Raw genomic sequence first — 24761 nt, 5'->3', positions numbered from 1 at the left:
AGTTTCCAGCAAAACTTTTGTAAGTGTCCAATCATCTGAAGGTATTGGCATATACCCCTGGTCTAAGAATCGACTCCTATGTCTTGTACGATTCACATAACCTATTTTTGTTTAGCCTTGGCCATAAGAAATAAAATATATCCAGAACCACTTTACATTTCCTTTAACTATTTAGCATTAAAAAAAAACAGTTCCATGAAGTTATTCTAAAAAATTCTAATAGGTACAAAAATATCACGTGTTTATATTATTAAGAGTCCTGTGTGTCTCTATGGATTTTAGGTATCTTTGTATGTATATGTATGTTAACATATGGAAGTGTGTGCTTTACAGGTATGTATTTTAAAACATTTTCTTGTACATTTAATTTTGTTTTATTCATTTTTTTGTAGAAGGTAAAATTTCACACGGCAACTAAATGATCCATAGTCAGATCTAAACAGATCTCTGACAACCCTTCTAAGCTTAGAAGAAGGGCTGTTATCTCTGTTTGCTTTTAGGGCTTATTGACATTAGTGTCAAGGACTGGTACTACTCTGAAAAGCATTCCACGCCTGAAACACTTTTCAGAGGCATCTGAAAGGTGGTGAGGAGGCAATATGTCACCTCCTTACGGTCTGTTTTCACCCCCCTTAACGCAACATGTGTTTGTGGGGCGGGGCGCATTCACTTAAATGAGACGCGTTCAGAGGGGGTGGGCTCGATCTGGGGGTAGAATTCCTCTGGAGCAGCTGATCCAGTACCAGGGAAGGTGAGCATGCCTCTGTTCTCCCAAAATGTGGATTTATGTGGTGGCCTGCCGGCTGCCAGATTACATTCACAGCTCTTGTATTGTGGTTGTCACACTGAACAAGATGACCTTCTAATTATATAGTGGATCGGTTACCACATTAAAATTCATGTTGCTTGCACGGAAAGGATATACAGGAATTATGATCAAAGAAAAAGCAGGACATAGATTTAAAGAGCTGTTAAATCAGCAATGTGCAAGTAATCATCCTATCTGTGTTTTTTAGATCCTTACCGTGAGCACAGGGGCAATGACCATTGATGCAAAATGCTTTTCCCAGTTGTTCCTCATTTGTTTGGTTGACCAAACTTCATCAAACTGGACAGGCCCTGCAGATAAGATGTGTAATGGCTATGACTGATGTTTTTTTTTCTTTTTAATTACATTTTATTGTGAGAATACAATTAACAGGAACAAAGGCCGCAACATTTGGTCAACAAGTTAAATCAAGACAGACCATATACAATATATTAGTATAAGTTGAGAGAAACCTAGCAGTGTTGGGTCTAGTGGTGTACATATTTGAATAAATGGCGGTCGGACTAGTAAGATGCAAGCATCTTAGGAAAGAAAAGAGGGGGAGGACTCGGTTTTTAGATTAATACCTGTAATTCAATTTAAGAGAGGCCTGGAGTGTCAATTGGAGGATCATTGGCTAGGGGTTGATACGTAGATACACGCATGGTTCGGCAATAGCATCAGTTCGAGCCAAACATTGTCTGTTTGCCTGGTTTGGGGAACACAGAATTTGCAGGGTGTTCGCCTTGCCGATAGGCCGAGTAAAATAAAATCAAAAAATTGCCGGTAAAAAAAGTAAAAAAAAAAACGGCGTGGGGTTCCCCCAAGGTAAATACCAGGCACTTCGGGTCCGGTATGGATTTTAAGGCTAACCCCCCCCCCCCAAAAAAAAGGCATGGGGTGCCCCCTAAAATCCATATCAGACCCTTATCAGAGCATGAAGTCTGGCAGGTCAGGAAAGGGGGGAATGAGTGAGTGCCCCCCCTCTCCTGAACCCTACAAGGCCACATACCCTCAACACGAAGGGGGGGGGGGCTCTACCTCCCTCACCCCAAAGCACCATGTCTCCATGTTGATGGGGACAAGGGCCTCATCTCCCCAACCGTGGCTGATGGTTGTGGGGGTCTGCAGGTGGGGGGCTTATCGGAGTCTGGAAGCAAGGGGGCCCCCAGATCCCACTGCCCCCCCTAACATAGTACTCCTACCTATTCACTAAAAAAGTGCCAAAAGGTAATAAAAACCCACAGACAGTTTTTGACAATTCCTTTAATAAAAAAAACAGTATCCCGCCCGATATAAATCATCAATCACACCACCCGCCACACCCGAAAAAGAAAAGAAAATGCCCCCCCCACATGAAGGCTGGCTTCCTACTGCAGGCTCCACCTTTTGACATTTCTTATATAGATAAGGAGCTGGTCCACCTGGATATGTCACCTGGTGGCACCGACCTCTTGATGTCGCAGACCCAGCATGCACTGGTCCGTGACAGAAAGTGATGGTAAACCTCCATAACAGAGACCCAGATAGCAATAACAACCTGACAGATGTTCTATCCCTATATTCCCTATCTAAAACTGAAGAAAAAAAAGAATTTACTGTAAAAGTCCAGTTAGCAGCAATGATTCCCAGACTGGTTGCACTGCTAACAGTTGGAAACCTATTGTAAAGTTATTAATAAAGCATACTTACAGTGTCCAGACTGTTGAGGACTCAGCATTTTGTCAAGTACAAGATGTACAACCGTTGTGATGTCATCTGTGCTTTTCCCAAGACTGTTCTTCAGGTATTCCAGATCTTTCTCAATATGACGGAAAATGAAATTTGTAACATCATGAACTGGTGGCTTCACAATGCGCATGAGGCTCTGTGACAAAAAATAAATAAATAGTGCATACAAAAACTATACAGTCTGCAACTGTAATATTCTCTAGTTAATTATGTTTTCCCATTCTGTTAGGTAATGATATACAAGAATAAGAACACAGTATAAATGGGAATATCTTAGATAAATGCCTATGCTTATTCTCCATAATAAGACTAGTGGAGGAGCACTTCATTAAAAAAAAAAAAAACGACATACTACATGATCAAGCACAATCTTCACATTGGCAAGTACAACCAAGCTTCACTATCTTTAGGGACTACAACATCTGGCAGAATCTTCACATCTGACACTACACTCAAGGGCTCCTCTCCCTGTCCCCTACAGTACTACTGTTTCCATCTGGCAAATGGAACCACAGCACATGGCAGGGGATGCAAGCATCCAACAATCCAGAAAGTGTCATATTCCAAAGACTATGTAGGAGTTAGCACTTAAAGACAGAGGAGTTCTGACTTGGCATCCAATGGCGAGATTAAAATTTAAAGGCTTCTATTGCAGGGAGCTTTTATTTAATTTTTTAAGTAATGGTGTTAGTTTAACATTGACTGGAGACAGCTGAGGTGATCTGGTCAGCTTGTTGGATATTCCTGCCATATAAAACTATTCAGAAGCCCTGGAACAGCCTCAAAGCACACAAAGATCATATGGTCCAGATTATGTAAAACTGGTTTGGAACACTTCAGTTTTTACTCCTAGATTTGATTCTATCCATTCTTCACCTCGGTAACATCTCTAAACTAATGAAAGCACTAAGCTACTCATTCATTCCCTCGTTATCTCTCGCCTGGACTATTGCAACTCCCTCCTCACAGGCCTACCTCTCCATAGGCTATCCCCTCTTCAGTCTAGCATGAATGCTGCTGCCAGACTTAACTACCTTACCAACTGCTCAGTGTCTGCCACCCCTTCCCGCTAATCCCTACACTGGCTTATGATCGCCTTGCTAATTGAATTTAAACTACTAACTACAACATACAAAGCCATTTACAACTCTGCCCCGAGCCACATCACTAATCTTCTCTCCAAATTTCACCCAAACCATCCTCTCTGCTCCTGTCAAGAGGACCTGCTCTCAAGCTCCCCTGTCTTCTCCTCCCATGTTTGTCTCCAGGACTTCTCCAAAACCTCTCCCATTCTATAGGACTCTCTACCTCAATCTGTCCAGTCATCTCCTACTCTAGCTGCCTTCAGGCGATCCCTGAAAACTCATCTCTTCAGGGAAGCCTATTATGCCTCCAACTAATCTCTTATCACTTCCATCAGCTTATTTCCCACAGTTACAACCTTTTGTACCACTTGCCCCACCCTATTAGATTGTAAGCTCTTCTGAGCAGGACCCTCCTAACCCTATTGTATTTTATTGTATTGTAACTGTATTGTCTCCCTTTTATATTGTAAAGTGCTGCGTAAACTGTTGGCACTATATAAATTCTGTATAATATAAATAATAATCAGTGGCAAATAGAAGAAAAAATGTGAGTTTCAATGTCAATAAATAAATAAAATAATACAAATGGTAATAGAGACTGCTGCAACCTTTATTTTTCCAGTTATCAGTGCACTGTCAATTTGAATATCTACACAAAGTTTCAAAGTGCTGCTCTGCTCATATAAAATATAAAAAAGTTCAGGGTTACTCAAACAAATAATGATGACAATCTAGAACGTATCAAATAAAGTGCTCATGTGCCAATGAATAAAAATAAAGTACAAAAACAATATGTGATAAGCAATTAAAATAAAGGTTCATAAAAAAGCAGCGTTAAACAAACAATTTATATAAAAATTCATAAAGATTCATAGAATCTCAGTGCCATCTTTATGGAGTACTCCTCTGATCTTTAGGAAGGATGAGAAAAAAGTGTAAAGAATAAAGATGCCCATTGAGCAGAAGAGTAATCCATAAAGATTAGGGTCAGAAAAAAAATTAAATTGGCATGTGCACACGCATGATCATGTGGACACTCCGCATTCTAAATTCTTCTCACTTTCTTTCTCTTCCTTCTGTGCCACACTATCAATAAGGCAACACTCTCCAATGATACATGCATCCTGAGTAGGCCGTGCAAAAAGTGGTGGCGCCATTGTGACAGCCATCTATTGAGGAATCAAACTGCTGCAGTTGATGGGCCTGGTTGCTGCCTTAGAGATCATAGAGAGTTTATCATGCTGGTTTTAACCTCTTATAGCCTGGAGGTTAACAACTTCTGGTAAGGAGTGAGCACAGGTGGCAGTAGAAGCACATGTGGAGGTGTACTGTAGCACCCTTGAGTGGAGTCGGAGGTGCATCTTGAAGTAACAGATTCCACAAGCACAGCTTTATAAATGTGATTCTATGGATCCTTATTAACTTTCATATAAACTGTTTAACACTTTTTTTTTATGAAACTTGAACTTGAAACCTGAACATGAATTGCTTAGCACAGATGTTTATATGAATTGTTTTTGCGCTTTATTATTATTTTTATTTATTGACACAAGCCCTTTTTTTTGATACGTTATAGATTGTTGTCAATTATTATTATTATACAGGATTTATATAGCGCCAACAGTTTGCGCAGCGCTTTACAATGTGAGGGAAGACAATACAGTTACAATACAGTTCAACAGGAGGAAGTAGAGGGCCCTGCTCGTTAGAGCATACAATCTAGAAGGGAGGGTCAAGTGAAACAAAAGGCAATAAACGTGGGGGATGGGTTGATGGAGAACATGGAGGTACATTTGTTAGGTGTTGGTAGGATAGGCTTCTCTGAAAAAATGGATTTTTGTAAAATCTTACCGTAAAATCCTTTTCTCTTAGCTCATTGACAGACGTAGTCCTCGGTGATACACCACCTTCGGGTTATGTTGCCTCCACAGGAGCAGGACTAGACAGGAAATTAAAAAGCTCTGGCCACACCCTAGGGGCAGTCCCAGAGGGTATATCCTCTCTCTCTCTGCCTCAGCAAATCAGTTATGTGAAAAAGCAGTCTTTAGAGATTTTAACCCAACCCAACTCAAAAAAAACAGAGGGGCGGGGACTACGTCTGTCAATGAGCTAAGAGAAAAGGATTTTACGGTAAGATTTTACAAAAATCCATTTTTCTCTAGCGCTCATTGACAGACGTAGTCCTCGGTGATACACCACCTTCGGGACGTCCCAGAGCAGTATCACAACTGAGGGGTGGGAAAATGAAATCAAATCCCAATCTAGAAGGCCCAACCGGTGCCAACTAGAAGTTTACAATGCTCATCCTTAATGATGAGACTCAACAAAAGAGAGAAAAAATTTTTCTTTTTTTTTTTTTTTTCAAACAGAAAAAAAAACCCTCGAGGTAGACCACCGGTCTCCTCAAATTGCGGCCTGCAAAACCTTGCGGCCAAATGAGGCATCCGCCGATGCCGTCACATCAATTTTATAGAATTTTGTAAAGGTATGTACCGACGACCAAGTGGCCGCCTTACATACCTGGACCACTGACGCCTGATGGCGAAAGGCCCAGGAAGTACTGAGCGCTCGAGTGGAGTGCGCCCTAACAGGGAACGGAGGACTCTGACCCTTAATAGAATAAGCCTGTACCACCGTTTGTCTAATCCATTTGGCAATGGTCGCGGCAGATGCAGGCAAACCCTTTCTGGGGCCATCCGTGATCACAAAAAGTGAATCTGTCTTACGGAATGATTCCGTAGCTTTCAGGTATACCCTGATTGCCCGAACCACATCTAAGGAATGCAACGCATGTTCCCGATGATGCTTGGGCTGAGGACACAAGGAAGGTAGTACAATATCTTCATTCAGATGAAAATCTGAAACCACCTTAGGAAGAAAAGATGGCTTAGGATGAAGTACTACCTTATCCCTATGAATCACTAGGTATGGGGACTGGCATGATAATGCAGCCAGTTCTGACACCCTGCGAGCAGAAGTAATAGCCACCAAGAAGACCACCTTCTGGGATAAAGTAAGCAAGGGAATCTCCCTGATGTTTTCAAAGGGAGGTTTCTGTAGAACCGACAAAACCAAATTAAGATCCCAGGGCGGTAAGGGCGCGCGGACTGGAGGAGCCAGGTGCCGCACCCCCTGGATGAAATTCCGCACCAAGGATTTGGTAGCTAAAGGTTTCTGAAAGAAGATTGCTAATGCTGAAACTTGACCCTTGATGGTGCTCAAGGCTAGCTTCTGCTCAACCCCTTGTTGCAAAAAGGCCAATATTCGAGACACCGAATAGGTACGTGGAGGAAATCCTAAAGATTCGCACCACGCAATATAAGTCTTCCATGTGTGATAATAGACTTTGCTGGAAGTCGCTTTCCTTGCTTTAATAAGGGTAGGAATGACTGAAGTAGACAAACCTCTGTCCTTCAGTACTTGGGTCTCAATGGCCAGGCCATTAAAACCAGCGACTGTAAAGCACGAAGGTAAATTGGTCCTTGAGACCACAGACACTCCCTGAGACGAAGTTCCCACGGAACGTCTGCGACTAACATGTCCAAGTCGGCCAGGCCGGCTTGAGGAGGCCAGCCTAGAATTTCTAGGACCACTGGCGCTGATTGGATCTGAACCAGGCGTCCCTAGAGCTATCTGGCCCCGACCATCCGAGAAAGTCTGGTCGTTTTCTGTTTCCACACATTTATCAGATACCTGATAGTTATCAGGAAAGGTGATCTTTTCTGGTTGAACCTCAGGGACCGAAGTCACCCGACTAGAGGCTACTTGGCCTATCTGGTCAACCAGATCCGATTCCTGTGAGGTATCGGGACTAATCTTAGGAAAAGGTAAAGGAAAAGATCTATTCAGGGAACGGTAACTACCGCTTCCTGTAATACTTAAATGTTGGAAGGGAAGAATCGCACCGGTAGTAGTGGTTGATGCTCGATCTAATGTCCTGAATACCGGTGAAAACGTCCCCCCACCCTGAAACCGGGTGGGGGCGCACCTTCAGGCTGTGTACTCCTTTACTTCGGGTTTGGCTGGGTTGGTCCTCTGTTTGTCCGACCAGCCCTTCTTGAACCCTCCTGGAGGAGTCTTGCCTTTCCCGGGAGTACCAGCCGGGCGCCCTTTATGGGCGGTAAAGAAAGGTCCTCGCTTGTTGCGAGGTCCCTTAACTTTTGCAGCCTGTGGCAAAAAAGTGCTCTTGCCCCCAGTGGCATCCTTAATGATTTCATCTAGGTTGGCCCCAAATAGACGATTCCCCTGAAAAGGGAGATTGGTCAAGGTCTTTTTGGAACCTAGGTCAGCTGACCAGCATTTTAACCACAGCACACGTCTGAGGATCACTGCTAACTTAGATGCATGCCCTAACAAGGGAGTAGTGTCCAAGGCTGCGTCACAGATAAACCGTAGCCCTAGTATGATCTGTTCCATCAAATCAGATGTCTCCTGGGGAATATCTTTTCCCCTAAGATCTTGGCGTACCATTTTCGCCCATTCCGTAAGTGTCTGGGAAACTAGACCAATAACAATTACTGGTCTAAATGCTGACCCTATCAGAGAAAAGATAGTGCGGGACTCTGCTTCTATCTTTCGATCCACCGGATCCTTAAAGGACGAAGTGTCCTCCACTGGAATAACCGTGGCTTTATTCAGCCTGGAAATAGGCGGATCCACGACTGGTGGTACCGTCCATTTCTTAATGATGGATTCCTCAAACGGATAGCGTCTAGCAATACGCTTGGAAATAGTAAAGGTACGTTTAGAATGCTCCCATTCTCCTTTAATCTGATTACCAAAACATTTAGGTACAGGAAAAGCCTTCGCCGTCTTGATGGGCTTATTAGTCCCAAAAGGCCTCTCTGTTTCAGTTGCCTCTGCCGGTAAAGCCTCAAGTTTTAAGGTTTCTTGCACTGCCATAACTAGTGCGTCCACCAATGCTTCTTCCTGAATTATAGCAAGAGAAGAAGCGTCCTCCTTACTGTCTGAGGGGGCTTTACCTGGGATAACAGCCCTTGCAGAGGAACCTGCAACTGCCGTGACCATCTCTGAATCTGAGTCAGAGGTGTCAGATAGTATAGGGGTAGGCGGGGGTCGCTTCCTTGACCCCCGTCCCTGACAGGCCGCCTCCACCCGAGCCACCATAGACTCCAAAATTGCTGTAAATGACTCTATACTCTGTGCACCGGCGGGTCCCGAGGCCCCCTCGAGGGAAACAGGTGGGGGAATATGTGTGGCAGGGTCCATAATATAATAACTCCAGTTACTTCCTGGATAATATAATTCAAAAATAAAGAAAAAAAACCTTTTTTTTTTTTTTTTTTTTTTTTTCTTTTCTGACCCCCAGCGCCACAAAAAGCCCCTTAGTGTTACCTGCTAGGGATCCCTATCGATCGAGAGAGAGAGAGATAGACCCCCAGGCTCACCACTTGATGCTCAGAGTTAAACTGCAACAGCTTACAGCGCTGTCTTGACAAACAGGAAGTCTTTTGGCTGGCTGCCCAGGAAGAAAGGAGGCGGCTCCGCCCCTCTGCACGCCTTCCGGCGCCTCCCCCAAGCTCCACGAGGTGTAGGATCACCTCAAACATGGCCGCCCCCATGCTGGAGACACGAGGCTACGCCAAAATGGCGGCTCGTGCGATCCAGCAAAAAAAATGGCGGCGGCCTATACTGAATAGCGGTGTGCTGCAGGGCACACAACACTCTCTCTGCATGGGGATATGGCGTGGTTGGCGGTACCGGCCCTGGCGGACCGCATGGCCGTTCGGGAGGCCTGCTAATAGCTGGAGATCTGATTTGGAAGGCAGTCTACATGTCCGTGGCTTCTGACTGGTAGGTAGCTTATACTTAACCCATAAGATTCCCAGAATGCCACAGATTACATCTTTTAAACATGTATACAATAGATTGTTAGCTCCCAAACCAAGCCTCCTGGCTTTTGCACACATAAAATCACACTCAAAGTAGGAGGATTTGTGACATGTTATAGGATAGAAAGGACTCTTTCTTACCATACAGAGAGGGGCCCGCGTTCACCACAAAACCCGTCAGGGAAAAAGGGGGAACATACTACTCACCATACCGGAACCAGGCGGGCACCAACTCCTGACAGTACCCCTCTCCACCGGGGCGGGAGGGCTGTCGACCGATACGGACGCCGTGACTCATGGTCTTTGGCGTTTCAGCGAGACGTTTAACTAGCGGGTTCAGTCCTTTTAATGGGACTTTGTCGCGGCCGACCCAGCGCGGAGCTATGGCCTGCACGCGCTCGTAGGCTGAACTGGGGTGACCACCGGATCTCAACATCCAGCCCGTCGCCCAGTTCAGCTTTCTTGCTTGAAGATCTCACAGGAACACTGGAGAAAAAAAGCTGTCTAAAAATCCTTTAAGAAAAAAATTCTTGCCAGGACCTAAGATCCCAGCAAGGTATCTAGGTCCTTACTCCTAACTAGACAGAAAATAACTGATTTGCTGAGGCAGAGAGAGAGAGGATATACCCTCTGGGACTGCCCCTAGGGTGTGGCCAGAGCTTTTTAATTTCCTGTCTAGTCCTGCTCCTGTGGAGGCAACATAACCCGAAGGTGGTGTATCACCGAGGACTACGTCTGTCAATGAGCGCTAGAGAAAGGAGGGTTTTCAGAGATCGCCTAAAAGCTAATAGAGTAGGAGATAATCGGACAGATAAGGGTAAGGAGTTCCATAGGATTGGAGAGGCTCTGGAAAAGTCCTGGAGGCGAGCATGGGAGGAGGGGACGAGGGGACTAGAGAGCAGGAGGTTTTGAGAGGAACGAAGAGAGCGTTTAGGTTGGTATTTTGAGACGAGGCTGGTGATGTAGCTAGGGGCTAAGCTGTGGATTGCTTTGTAAGATGTTGTTAAGTATTTTGAATTTCATTTGTTGGGTGAGCGGAAGCCAGTGGAGGGCTTGACAGAGAGGAGCAGCAGACACTGAGTGATTGGTAAGGTGGATGAGTCTGGCGGCAGCATTCATGATGGATTGAAGGGGGGATAGCCAGTGTAGAGGTATGCCAACGAGAAGGGAATTGCAGGAGCCGAGGCGCGCGATGATCAGGGAGTGAACTAGGAGTTTTGTTGTGTCTTTGGTTAGTAAGGGGCAAATTTTGGAGATGTTGCGGAGGCTGAGGCGGTAAGATTTGGACAGCAATTGGATGTGGGGTTTGAAGGAGAGTTCAGAGTCCAGGACAACACCTAAGACCTTGGCATGCGGGTATGGGCTGATAGTAATGCCATCGATATTGACGGAGAAATCAGGGGAGGGGGCCCGTGGTGGAGGAAAAATTATAAGCTCGGTTTTGGATGGATTGAGTTTGAGGAAGTGGTGAGACATCCAGACCGATATATCTGATAGTAAATTAGTGATACGTGAGGAGACTGAGGGAGAGAGCTGAGGGGTGGATAGATAGATTTGGGTATCGTCAGCGAAGAGATGGTATTGGAAGCTGTGGGAGGCTTTCAACTGACCCAGAGAGGTGGTGTAGATTGAAAATAGGAGGGGTCCAAGAACAGAGCCTTGGGGGACCCCAACAGAGAAGGAAAGAGGAGAGGAGGAAGTAGAATTGTACATAATGCTAAAGGTGTGGTTGGATAAGTAGGAAGATAATCAGTGAAGAGTACAGTCACGGAGACCAAAGGCATTGAGTTTTTTGAGGAGGAGGGGATGGTCAACCGTATCAAAGGCAGTAGAAAGGTCCAGAAGTAGGAGTACAGAATAGTGTCCATTGGTTTTGGCCGTCAATAGTTTCTTTGTGCAACTTTTTATATATTTTTTGAGAATCGTAGGACTTTGAAAATCTAAGTAGATATTTAAAGGGACAGAGCACCAATAATTGGAGTGCATACACAGTAGTAGAAATAGATTCTGGCAAATAACACTGGGTCTCGTGGCTGAACATGTCTGAAAGAAACTATCTGTACTGCTCATGACAACTAAGATTCTCCATTTAATATTCTAACATTACCAACAGTCAAAAATACAGCCTTATTGGTTGATTTGTGCGACAGTGAAAGTTCTTTCTTCAGACTCTTGCATAAGGCAACTTTAATTTTTGTTACAGACATAAAAAGACATTTAGGCAGACAGGCATGTATGACTAACAGCTGAAAGACATCATTAGATCCAGATTTAGACAAACATTCTAGAGTCTTTATACTGATATTGTGGATCTGAAACAAGCATGGCATCATGGTTGGTGGGGCTTATATCAGGGAAAACAGCCATGTTTTCTAACCCATGCAGTCACTACTTCCACCCCAAGATATTGTATCTAGAAACATCTGAAGTTGACTACAGTATATACATGAAAATTTCATTATGGCCATGCTTCAAATAATGTCTCAGCATACCTGATTATCCTCTTCTGATCCCAGAAGCATTGCCAGATGTGTTATCATTCTTAGTAAAATAAAGGCAGGGGCTGGTATATCTCGGTCTGGAGCCAAAGCTGGGCCCTGACGATCTGGGTCCCCCAACACATGTCCAGTCTGTGTTCTGTCTACATCCTGCCTGTTATAAAAGAAGTCATTGTTTCAGATAAAAGAAATAATCCAATCAGGATAATTTTACTACAAGGAGTTAAAGAGCAATGGCTCTAGGCCTGTGTGGGCTTGGCCCCTCAAAAAGCAAATAGCATATAAAGGAGCTATATGTGAAGATATAAAAAAGCAACATTTTAGTGCCAGGTACTTTAAGAGGCCAAGCTCTTTCTTGTTTTAAAGCTGAACTCTAAAAAAAAATTGGATTTTTGTCTTACCGTAAAATCCTTGTCTTTGATGTTCATTGACAGACACAGCTCCAGAATCTTCTTAACCACTGGGTTATGCTGCCCCCTACAAGAGTAGGACACTAGGCAGAACAAATCTTTACCACGCCTATGGGGCAGTCCCAGGGGATATACTCCCACACTCTGCTATAGGCATTCATTTTTGTTGCAAGCGGTGTCAGAAGAAAAATAACCCAACTCAATAGAGGGGTCGGTGCTGTGTCCGCCAATGAACATTGGAGAAAATGATTTTACGGTAAGACAAAAATCCAATTTTCTCTTTCGTTCATTGACAGACACAGCTCCAGAATCTTCTTAACCATTGGGACATCCCAAAGCAGTGTTAAACATGAGGGGTGGGAAAAACAGTGCAGAAAAAATTCCCAAAAGGCTAAACCTAGCCAACCAGGTAACATGGAGCTCAACCAGGAACAACTAGAGCTCCCCTGAAAATAATACACCCTCAAAGAGGACCAGGTTCTCTCAAACAGCGGCCTGCAAAACATTGCGGCCAAAAGCAGCATGCACCGATGCCAGTACATCCACTTTATAACATTTATTGAAAGTGTGCACAGACGACCAGGTGGCCGCCTTGCAATCCTGTATCACTGACGCCTGATGGCAGAAAGCCCAAGAGGCACTAAGCGCCCGTGTAGAAAATGCCTCAACAGGTAATGGAAGAACCTGACCCTTGATAGAATAGGCCTGCACCACCGTCTGACTTGTGCATCAGGAAATTGTCACGGCAGACACGACCAACCCTATGCGAGATCCATTTGTAAGGAGAAACAGCAAGGCTTCGTTCTTAAACAACTCGGTTGCCGCAAGGTACACCCTGAGCGCCCGGCCCACATCCAGAGAGTGCAAGGCAACACAATGTCTTCATTCAGATGGAAACCAGAAACAACCTCAGGAAGGAAAGACTGACAAGGGGGAAGAACCACTTTATCTCTGTGAGCCACCAGGTAAGGTGAACGACAACTCCGCCAACTCCGACACCCTGCGTGCAGAAGTAATAGCCACCAAGAAGGCTACCTTCTGGGACAATGTAAGCAGAGGAAACTCGCAAATATCTTTGAAAGGCTTTTACTGGAGAACCGACAGCACCATACTGAGAGGAGCCATACTGGAGGAGCTAAGTGGCGAACCCCTTGAATAAAGGTGCGAACCAAAGAATGTGTAGCCAAAGGACAGTAAAAGAAGACCACCAAGGATGAAAAAAATCTAGCCCTTGATGGTATCCAAGGCCAGGCGCTGCTCAACACCTCATTGGAGGAATGCAAAAATCAGAGCCACTTAAAGGGAACAGGGATGACCTCGCATTGTACGTCTTTCAGGAGCGATGGTGAATCTTCCTGGAGGTCGATTTTCTAGCCTTTAACAACATGGGAATCACCAATTCAGACAACCCCTATCCTTCAGCACCTGTCTTTCTACAGCCAAGCCATTAAAGCCAGCGCCTGTAAAGAAGGATGGAAGATTGGCCCTTGGGCCAATAGATCTTCTCTGAGAGAAAGACTCCAAGAAGCAGCGGCGACCAGCCATACCTGATCAGAGTACCAAAACCAGTGATGCCAGTCTGGAGCAACTGGAATGACCAGGATCCATTCTGCTTTGACCCTGTGCAGGAGGCTTGACAGAAGTTTGAGAGTGGAGAAGACATAATCAGATAATACTGACCACCAGAGAGCCACTAGTGTGTCTGTGGCTTTGGCTAGAGGATCCCGAGACCGTACCTCTGTGCCTTACTGTTAAGACGAGAGGCCCACCTCGGGAAAACTCCAACAGAGACACAACTGAAGAACACCTTCAAATGAAATGACCATTCCCCCTGGTTCAACGCCTGTCGACTGATGTAATTTGTCAATCTCTCCCTCCCGGGGAGTGTACAGCAGAGAGGGCTAGAACAAATGTACTGCCCACCTTAGAATGCCGGCTACTTCCTGAGCCGCCAGGACATTTATTGGGCCCCTTTGGTGATTGACATAGGGGACAGGAGAGGCATTGGCCGATTGGATTTTCCTAAGACGATTATCCAAAGATCCAGACAACATCCTGAACACTTGAAGTTCCAGTACATTGATTGGCAGTCTGGACTCCAGAATCCATACCCCCTGAGCACAATCTGTGCTGAGAACGCCTCCCCACCCAGACAGGCTGGCATCCGGGATGAGTGCGTATAAAGGAAGGAAAGAACAGCCCTGTCGATGTGCCGGAGAATGAAGCCACCCAAGCAGGGATCCTCTTATACCCCAGCTAAACAGGATCAGGTTGTCTAGAGACTGTGGACCTTGTCCCATTTGACAGAAATCTCTTTGCAGAGATATCGAATGGAATTGTGCAACAGAACCGCCTCAAATGGTAGAAACCCCCAGGTCCCGAAAGATGACCGTCTGCTGAACAGCAGCAGAAATGCATCCTGCAATTTCTGAAGTTTGTCCAGAGACAAGACACTCTGGCTGAGGTCAAGACCAGAGACAGGCCCAGACAGTATAACTTGGTGGACGGAACCAGAATAGACTTCTGAAAATCAGAATCCCATCTAACTCCTTCAGCGCTCACAGAATAATTTCCCTGTAGTCCATCGGAACTGTCGGGGACACTGTTCCCAGACGAAGATCATCCAGGTACCCCAGTACCACGATCCCCTGCTGACGCAACAAGGCCAGCACCTGGGCCAATACTGTCGTGAAGGCCCGAAAAGAAGTCAGGTCAAGGGCTAATGCCACAAACTGATAATGCTCCTTGCCAATTTCAAAACAGGAAACTCTTATGACCGGCGTGTATTGGGATATGAAGGTAAGCCTCCTTGATATCGATAGAAGCGAGAAGATCCCCCTGATATAGGGACACCACTACCATACGAACATCTCGGAACATCTCTACCCACACAAAGCGGTTAAAGCCTCAAGGTCTAGGATTGGACGTATCCTGCCTACTGTAACCAGGTTGAATAAAACCCCTGAAATCGTTCCAAAGTCGGACCCGGAATAAGTTCTGCACTACACCAAGAAACCCTGTAAGTGGTCTGGGGACAAAGCAGGTCGGGGGGAAAGCACATATCCGGAATAAAAGACCAAATTCGATCTTGTAGCCGGAACAAAAGACTGTGGACCCCTTGTTTTATACTAGGGAGGACCATGGATCCGGGGACCAGTAGTCGACATACCCCCCCACTTCAGATATGGGTGAGGGTGCCCCTTCATGCTGAGGGAGCCCATCCACAGGTCTGGAAAGCCCGCTCATGACTAGCCAAACAAGGTCCTCTTGGACCTCCAATAGAGGCCCAGAAGGGCGGTTTGTCATGAGATCCTAAGAGATGACAAACAGATATCTTATGAGCCGAAAAGAATGGTCCACGTCTACTCCTTGTTTTTGTTGCCTGCGGAAGGAAAGAATTCTACCCCCCTGAGAAATCCTTAATGATGTCATTCAGGGCCGCTCTAAACAGGTAATCCCCACAAGGGATATCCGATAAGGCATTCTAAGAAGTCTAGTCAGCAGACCAGCATATTAGCCAAAACAACACACCGAAAGACCGTTGCTAATACATACAGCCTAAGACCAAGGGAGCCACAGCAAAAGGGGGATATTGGAAAAAAAAACCCACTGTAGCCCCTGGACCAACCGGTTCACCAGCTCCACAAAGGGAGGGAAAATTACTCCCCTTCCAGGTCCTGGCGTAAAAGTTTAGCCCACTCGTTCGAGTTTTAAACACCAGGGCAATAGTAAATACCGGCCTAAGTGCCGAATCAGTCACAATGACTATATGGAGGGCCGGAGCCTTCGCCCTTCTACCAGCAGGAGCTGTAAAAGGTGAGGGCTCAACAATCGGGCTTAAGGTAAATTCAGGCAACCTGGAAACCAGCGAGTCCATTATAGATGGGACAGGCCACTTGCAAGCAGGGAATCCTCTGAAGGACACTGCAGAACCAAGACGAGTAAGTTTTGGACAATCCCACTGTCCTGCGACATTCTTTTAAGTAGCGGAAGAAGGAGAACACCCTTGCTGCCTTGGAGGGTCTGTGGTACTAAAAAAGGACAGACATGTCTGAGGCAGCTTATTGTAATAATAAGTCGCGCTATGATATGATCAATGGAGATGTAAAGTCCATACAGTCCAAACATAAAGTAAAGATGTAATCCGGAACCAGGAACCCCAAAGGGTATAAGCTTACCAGATTGAGGTAAGGTAAAGGCGGTTTCTTTGGATAAACTTGTCACCTTGATAGTAGATCCAGGTCCACGTGAACAGTTAGCTCAATGGTCACAGGATCATGGAAGTAAAGGTAAAAGCGCAATAGCGTAAAACCTTACAAACTAATTTGATTAAACACCCCAGTGTTCGTGAAAAATGAATTCTATTGTGTAAAAGAATAAACCTCCACCAATAAAATTGATCACTGATGCCAGTGAATAAAAAACATGCAAAATTAAATAATGATGGGTACCCCTTACCAGAGGTGATAGAGGTATAAACCAAATATATAAACGTGTTATAGCTGAAGTCGCCTCTTACCGGACAACTTTAAAAGGAAGGCAAAAAGTGTGAGATTTGCGTGTTGGACCACCACCTTTTATGGCTAGATTCGCCTCTTACCATATGGAATAAGGATTAAAGCAAAACGTGCAGATCACAATTCAGTGTGAACCCGGAGCCAATAATAAAATAAACCAATGGGGGTCGCCTCTTACCAAATACAGGTAATGTTGAGCCTGTATGGTGATCAAGCATCCACGGACCCGACTCTTAAACTGGGGTGCTGATTTCCTCAAATGGCGGAGGTATTGTCAGTGTTCACCCACGTAAAGAAAAGAGAGGCTCCCATAGCGTAAAACCATTAAAAATTTATTCACAAATAAAATCAAAAAACTTACAGCAAGACCAGGAATGAGGAGCAATGTTTGTCAGCCGCCGGCCGGACGGCTTCGCTCGCCCGCACTCTCCGGTCGCAATCCGATGACGTCAGTACACCGTGACCCGACGACGTTTCGTCACAGATGACGTTTTCAAAGGTGCGGACGGCGTACTGACGCCATCTATTTGAGCTAAATGACCGGAAGAGGGTGAGGATCAATCCGCCATCTTGAGTGGGGGAATTTATAACCAGAAGGGTAACCCGCACATCAACCCGCCAATAGCAACAACAAAGGGTTTATGCATATACAAAATAGAGAGGAGCATCACACAAAACAACCATATTTTGTACTTAAGATATAGAGTAAAATTAACAAACAGATAATCGTCATATCCGCCTAGAATAGGTCAATAAAGGCACCATCTAGTGGATATTTAAGGATATCATCTCTATTGACCGGAAGAGGGTGAGGATCATTCCGCCATCTTAAGTGGGGGAATTCATAACCGGAATGGTAACCCACATATCAACCCGCAAATAGCAACAACAAAGGGTTTATACATAAAAAAGTAAAAAAGAACATCATACAAGGCAACTATATTTTGTGCTTAAATTATAAAGCAAAAATTAGCGAACAGATATTCGTCATATCCACCTAGAATGGGTCAATGAAGGCACCATCTAGTGGATATTTAAGGGTATTACAGATTTTAATAGCATATTGATTACAACTGGACAGCACCTATCCAGACCATCATAAACAAAGAGGGAGGAAGGCTATATATCAAAGGATTAATGATGTAAACAGAAAAATCCTTTCATTCTTAGATATTGTTATATCCAACTCAATCAGCCCCTTATTTAATAATTGGGCCCAACATAATACTGACAATTATAATAAATGTCACACACATGTCAAATATAGCTGGTTGGTGTTGTCCAATTGTATTGACATTCAGATAATATGCTTAAATAGAAAATCAATAATAAATAATAAATTGATTTTAATAAATACATAAAAATATAATTGAAAAAGAGGGAATAAGAGGGTAATGTTAAATTTAGGCGTTATCTATGAAAGCATTTATTTCGATATCTACATTGAGTCCAAACGGAACATATGTTTTGGCTCGATGAATCCAGTTCATCTCTAGTTTTGAGATACCTCTAACTAGGGGTTCACCCCTCCAATGGGGTACAAATTTGTCTATCCCTAGGAATAAGGTATTCCTGGGATTTTTATCATGGACAAGGGCGTAGTGTTTGGACACTGAATGCTTAGGAAAACCTTTGAGTATATTTGATATATGTTCATTAAGTCTTACTTGTAATGGTCTTTTAGTTCGTCCTATATATTGAAGCCCGCATGGGCACTGGAGCATGTAAACTATGCCAGTGGTCATGCAGGAAATAAATGGCTTAATAGCGTGAACTCTACCTGTAGCTGTGGACGTAAATTCTTTAATTGATCTACATTTGTTAGAGCTGAAAGAACAAACACGGCACCTATTACATTTATAAAACCCAGTCAACTGACTTAAAAAAGTAGGTCTGGGAGCTGGTGGTTCCAAAATGTTGGGTGCCACTTTATCTCTCAAAGTTGGAGCTCCTTTAAATACCACCCGTGGTCTATCCGACAGAGTGCTACCCAGGACTGGATCATTACCAAGGATGTGCCAGTGACGATTGACAATATTTTTAATAGTCATATGCTGACTTGAAAAGGAAGTAACAAAAGGTAAATTATAAGAAGAGTTTTTTCTATCTGTTTTGGACTCGTTGTTCAGTAATTGGGTTCTATCCAATCGGCTAACCTCCATAAGTGTTTCGTTGAGAAATTCCTCACTATAACCCTTATCGAGAAACCTCTTGAAACTCATGGAATTCACTACAGTTACGCCTAATACGAAGGTATTGGCCTTTGGGTATAGCCCTCAGCCAAGGTGCGTAATGACAGCTATCGACAGGAATGTATGAATTCCTGTCGGTAGTTTTGAAGTATGTAGATGTAGAAAATTGTCCATCTTTAATGCTTATGGTGAGATCAAGAAAATGAATAGTAGACTGGCTACACTCATAATTCAACTGGATACCCCGATCATTGGAATTCAAATACTCCAAGAAGGATATCAGGTCACTGTGGTGGCCATCCCAGAGGAGGAGCACGTCATCTATATACCTAGCCCAAAGCAGTATTTGCGGCCTGCGATGGGCATAGATGACGTCCTCCTCCCACTGGGCCATAAACATATTGGCGAGAGACGGGGCATATTTAGCGCCCATGTCTGAGGCAGCAGCAACCGCAACTCTATTTGCAAGATTTATTTATTTTTCATACATAGACACAAAACAGGCAGGTGAGGGTCGCAGACTGCAATCCCGCAAGGGGACGCCGGCCCAAGCCTGCTAATGGACCACCTACCTGGACCCCATGAAAAAGGGGGGGTCGCCCTCCGAGCCCCTCCATAGAGGCCTGCATGAAAATAAATGGCCTCCTTAAAATGGGGCCGCCCGCCATAACGCGGACGCGCAGATAAGGTACCCAGATGGTCCGCAGTGCTAAAGGGCAAGTGCCCTACACAATAATGGCGGCATGCTGTCATAAAAAGGTGACCACCCCCACAGAGCCCCCCCTTCCAAGGAAGGCACCAAGCTGGCCGCGTGGCCTAGTAGGCCTCGGAAAAAATTTTGGTGGTGGCCCAGCCGCATAGGTTCCATCCAAGGGAAGGCGGGTGGCTACAGGACACTCACAGGGGCTTAGTAGGCCACGAGCCACAGCCTAAATTTCTGCGGGCACCCCACCGCCTGGGCGCAAAGCCTGCCAGGGCTGACCGCTCAGGGACAATGGGGGAGAGGGCGGATGCTCAAATGGAGGGTGATGTGTTGGACTGGGGGAGCGGATCGGTTCACAACAGCTGGGAGCCCTTAGGACCCCCCTTGTTAGGTCACTATCCCCCAGGGTGGTGAAGGACCCTATTGTAACCCCCGGTGTGCACCGGAGTTAACCGGTCAGCAGAAACCCCAAAGGAAGCCCCCAAGGCAAAAGCCAGCTCGCAACCTACCAGGGAGGGTGAGGGGGTACGGAAGACCCACTGTGACCCTAGAGCGACTGGGGAGAAGAAGGGGGACCCGAGGGACCCACCGCTACAGGGAGGGGCCCACGCTCACCCCAAAATCCGCAAGAGGGAGAAGGGGGCAACTACTTACCATACCGTGGAACTGGGTGGGCACTGCTCCGGACAGAACACCTCTCCACCGGAATGGGGATGCTGTTGGCCAGGGGGAACTCTGCGACTCAGGCAGCGACCAGGTCGCATGCGTCCCCGCGAGACATTTAACTCACAGGCCAGGCCAGCCCCTGTCCAGTGGGACTAGGTTGCGGCCGACCTAGCACGGAGCTGAGGTCTGCGCATGCTCACTGGCTGGACTGGGGAGACCTTAAGGATCTAGAATATCCAGTCTGTCGCCCAGTCCAGCAGTTGACTGTAGTTCTCACAGGAACAGAAAATAATAAAAGAGTAAAAATTTTAATTTAAAATGGAAAAAATGCTAGGAGATCCCAGTAAGGAATTAGGTCCTTACTCCTGACTAGGCAGAAAAAAACTGAATGCCTATAGCAGAGTGTGGGAGTATATCCCCTGGGACTGCCCCATAGGCGTGGTAAAGACTTTTCCTCCCTAGTGTCCTACTCCTGTAGGGGGCAGCATAACCCAATGGCTAAGAAGATTCTGGAGCTGTGTCCATCAATGAACGAAAGAGAAATACAGTTTATAAAAGCTATGAATTCATGTATTTTTGAATACATTACAATACATTTTAAATATAATTATGAAAGCCAGAATCTGTCCTATTAGCTTCTGGCAGTCCCTTGTACTAAGGAATGGGTAAGGAAAACATGGAACTGTAAGCCAGTAAGGCTATACTACGCTGCACAGTATTGTTTGTCTAACAATGGGAGCAAAAAATGGATTTTTGTAAGATCTTACCGTAAAATCCTTTTCTCTTAGCTCATTGACAGACGTAGTCCTCGGTGATACACCACCTTCGGGTTATGTTGCCTCCACAGGAGCAGGACTAGACAGGAAATTAAAAAGCTCTGGCCACACCCTAGGGGCAGTCCCAGAGGGTATATCCTCTCTCTCCCTGCCTCAGCAAATCAGTTATGTGAAAAAGCAGTCTTTAGAGATTTAACCCAACCCAACTCAAAAAATAGAGGGGCGGGGACTACGTCTGTCAATGAGCTAAGAGAAAAGGATTTTACGGTAAGATCTTACAAAAATCCATTTTTCTCTAGCGCTCATTGACAGACGTAGTCCTCGGTGATACACCACCTTCGGGACGTCCCAGAGCAGTATCACAACTGAGGGGTGGGAAAATGAAATCAAATCCCAATCTAGAAGGCCCAACCGGTGCCAACTAGAAGTTTACAATGCTCATCCATAATGATGAGACTCAACAAAAAAGAGAAAAACCTTGCGGCCAAATGAGGCATCCGCCGATGCCGTCACATCAATTTTATAGAATTTTGTAAAGGTATGTACCGACGACCAGGTGGCCGCCTTACATACCTGGACCACTGACGCCTGATGGCGAAAGGCCCAGGAAGTACTGAGCGCTCGAGTGGAGTGCGCCCTAACAGGGAACGGAGGACTCTGACCCTTAATAGAATAAGCCTGTACCACCGTTTGTCTAATCCATTTGGCAATGGTCGCGGCAGATGCAGGCAAACCCTTTCTGGGGCCATCCGTGATCACAAAAAGTGAATCCGTCTTACGGAATGATTCCGTAGCTTTCAGGTATACCCTGATTGCCCGAACCACATCTAAGGAATTCAACGCATGTTCCCGATGATGCTTGGGCTGAGGACACAAGGAAGGTAGTACAATATCTTCATTCAGATGAAAATCTGAAACCACCTTAGGAAGAAAAGATGGCTTAGGATGAAGTACTACCTTATCCCTATGAATCACTAGGTATGGGGACTGGCATGATAATGCAGCCAGTTCTGACACCCTGCGAGCAGAAGTAATAGCCACCAAGAAGGCCACCTTCTGGGATAAAGTAAGCAAGGGAATCTCCCTGATGTTTTCAAAGGGAGGTTTCTGTAGAACCGACAAAACCAAATTAAGATCCCAGGGCGGTAAGGGCGCGCGGACTGGAGGAGCCAGGTGCCGCACCCCCTGGATGAAATTCCGCACCAAGGACTTGGTAGCTAAAGGTTTCTGAAAGAAGATTGCTAATGCTGAAACTTGACCCTTGATGGTGCTCAAGGCTAGCTTCTGCTCAACCCCTTGTTGCAAAAAGGCCAATATTCGAGTCACCGAATAGGTACGTGGAGGAAATCCTAAAGATTCGCACCACGCAATATAAGTCTTCCATGTGTGATAATAGACCTTGCTGGAAGTCGCTTTCCTTGCTTTAATAAGGGTAGGAATGACTGAAGTAGACAAACCTCTGTCCTTCAGTACTTGGGTCTCAATGGCCAGGCCATTAAACCCAGCGACTGTAAAGCATGATGGTAAATTGGTCCTTGAGACCACAGACACTCCCTGAGACGAAGTTCCCACGGAACGTCTGCGACTAGCATGTCCAAGTCGGCCAGGCCGGCTTGAGGAGGCCAGCCTAGAATTTCTAGGACCACTGGCGCTGATAGAATCTGAACCAGGCGTCCCTAGAGGTATCTGGCCCCGACCATCCGAGAAAGTCTGGTCATTTTCTGTTCCCACACATTTATCAGATACCTGATTGTTATCAGGAAGGGTGATCTTTTCTGGTTGAACCTCAGGGACCGAAGTCACCCGACTAGAGGCTACTTGGCCTATCTGGTCAACCAGATCCGATTCCTGTGAGGTATAGGGACTAATCTTAGGAAAAGGTAAAGGAAAAGATCTATTCAGGGAACGGTAACTACCGCTTCCTGTAGTACTTAAATGTTGGAAGGGAAGAATCGCACCGGTAGTAGTGGTTGATGCTCGATCTAATGTCCTGAATACCGGTGAAAACGTCCCCCCACCCTGAAACCGGGTGGGGGCGCACCTTCAGGCTGTGTACTCCTTTGCTTCGGGTGTGGCTGGGTTGGTCCTCTGCTTGTCCGACCAGCCCTTCTTGAACCCTCCTGGAGGAGTCTTGCCTTTCCCGCTAGTACCAGCCGGGCGCCCTTTATGGGCGGTAAAGAAAGGTCCTCGCTTGTTGCGAGGTCCCTTAGCTTTTGCAGCCTGTGGCAAAAAAGTGCTCTTGCCCCCAGTGGCATCCTTAATGATTTCATCTAGGTTGGCCCCAAATAGACGATTCCCCTGAAAAGGGAGATTTGTCAAGGTCTTCTTGGAACCTAGGTCAGCTGACCAGCATTTTAACCACAGCACACGTCTGAGGATCACCGCTGACATAGATGCATGCCCTAATAAGGGAGTAGTGTCCAAGGCTGCGTCACAGATAAACTGTAGCCCTTGTATAATCTGTTCCATCAAATCAAATGTCTCCTGGGGAATATCTTTTCCCCTAAGGTCTTGGCGTACCATTTTCGCCCATTCCGTAAGTGTCTGGGAAACTAGACCAATAACAATTACTGGTCTAAATGCTGACCCTTTCAGAGAGAAGATGGTGCGGGACTCTGCTTCCATCTTTCGATCCACCGGATCCTTAAAGGACGAAGTGTCCTCCACTGGGATAACCATGGCTTTATTCAGCCTGGAAATAGGTGGATCCACCACTGGTGGTACCGTCCATTTCTTAATGATGGATTCCTCAAACGGATAGCGTCTAGCAATACGCTTGGAAATAGTAAAGGTACGTTTAGAATGCTCCCATTCTCCTTTAATCTGATTACCGAAACATTTGGGTACAGGAAAAACCTTCACCGTTTGATGGGCTTATTAGTACCAAAAGGAATCTCTGTTTCAGTTGCCTCTGCCGGTAAAGCCTCAAGTTTTAAGGTTTCCTGCACTGCCACAACTAGTGCGTCCACCAATGCTTCTTCCTGAATTATAGCAGGAGAAGAAGCGTCCTCCTCACTGTCTGAGGGGGCTTTACCTGGGATAACAGCCCTTGCAGAGGAACCTGCAACTGCAGTGACCATCTCTGAATCTGAGTCAGAGGTGTCAGATAGTATAGGGGTAGGCGGGGGTCGCTTCCTTGACCCCCGTCCCTGACAGGCCGCCTCCACCCGAGCCACCATAGACACCAAAATTGCTGTAAATGACTCTAGACTCTGTGCACCGGCGGGTCCCGTGGCCCCCTCGAGGGAAACAGGTGGGGGAATATGTGTGGCAGGGTCCATGATAATTCCAGTCACTTCCTGGATAATATAATTCACAAATAAAAAACTTTTTTTTTTTTTTTTTTCAGACCCCCAGCGCCACAAAAAGCCCCTTAGTGTTAACTGTTAGGGATCCCTATCGATCGAGAGAGAGAGATAGACCCCCAGGCTCACCACTTGATGCTCAGAGTTTAACTGCAACAGGTTACAGCGCTGTCTTGACAAACAGGAAGTCTTTTGGCTGGCTGCCCAGGAAGAAAGGA

At 45.7% G+C, this 24761-nt stretch overlaps 1 protein-coding gene across 1 annotated transcript in view; it reads right to left on the bottom strand.

Moving 5' to 3' along the window:
- LOC309553784 (E3 ubiquitin-protein ligase RNF213-like) overlaps nt 1-24761 on the bottom strand; it is a 678906-nt gene that overhangs the window by 112841 nt on the left and 541304 nt on the right. The window contains exons 52-54 of the mRNA XM_082255197.1: nt 11969-12128; nt 2501-2675; nt 1025-1119 (exon numbers count right to left, since the gene is read on the bottom strand). Coding sequence (XP_082111323.1) covers nt 1025-1119; nt 2501-2675; nt 11969-12128 — 430 coding nt within the window. The remainder of the gene's footprint in view (nt 1-1024; nt 1120-2500; nt 2676-11968; nt 12129-24761) is intronic.

Source organism: Pelophylax lessonae, assembly GCF_965119305.1.
Source record: "Pelophylax lessonae genome assembly, chromosome: 4".
NCBI classification, from domain to species: Eukaryota; Metazoa; Chordata; class Amphibia; order Anura; family Ranidae; genus Pelophylax; species Pelophylax lessonae.
Note: the sequence above shows the minus strand (reverse complement) of the source record. Positions and strands in the feature narration are given on the sequence as shown.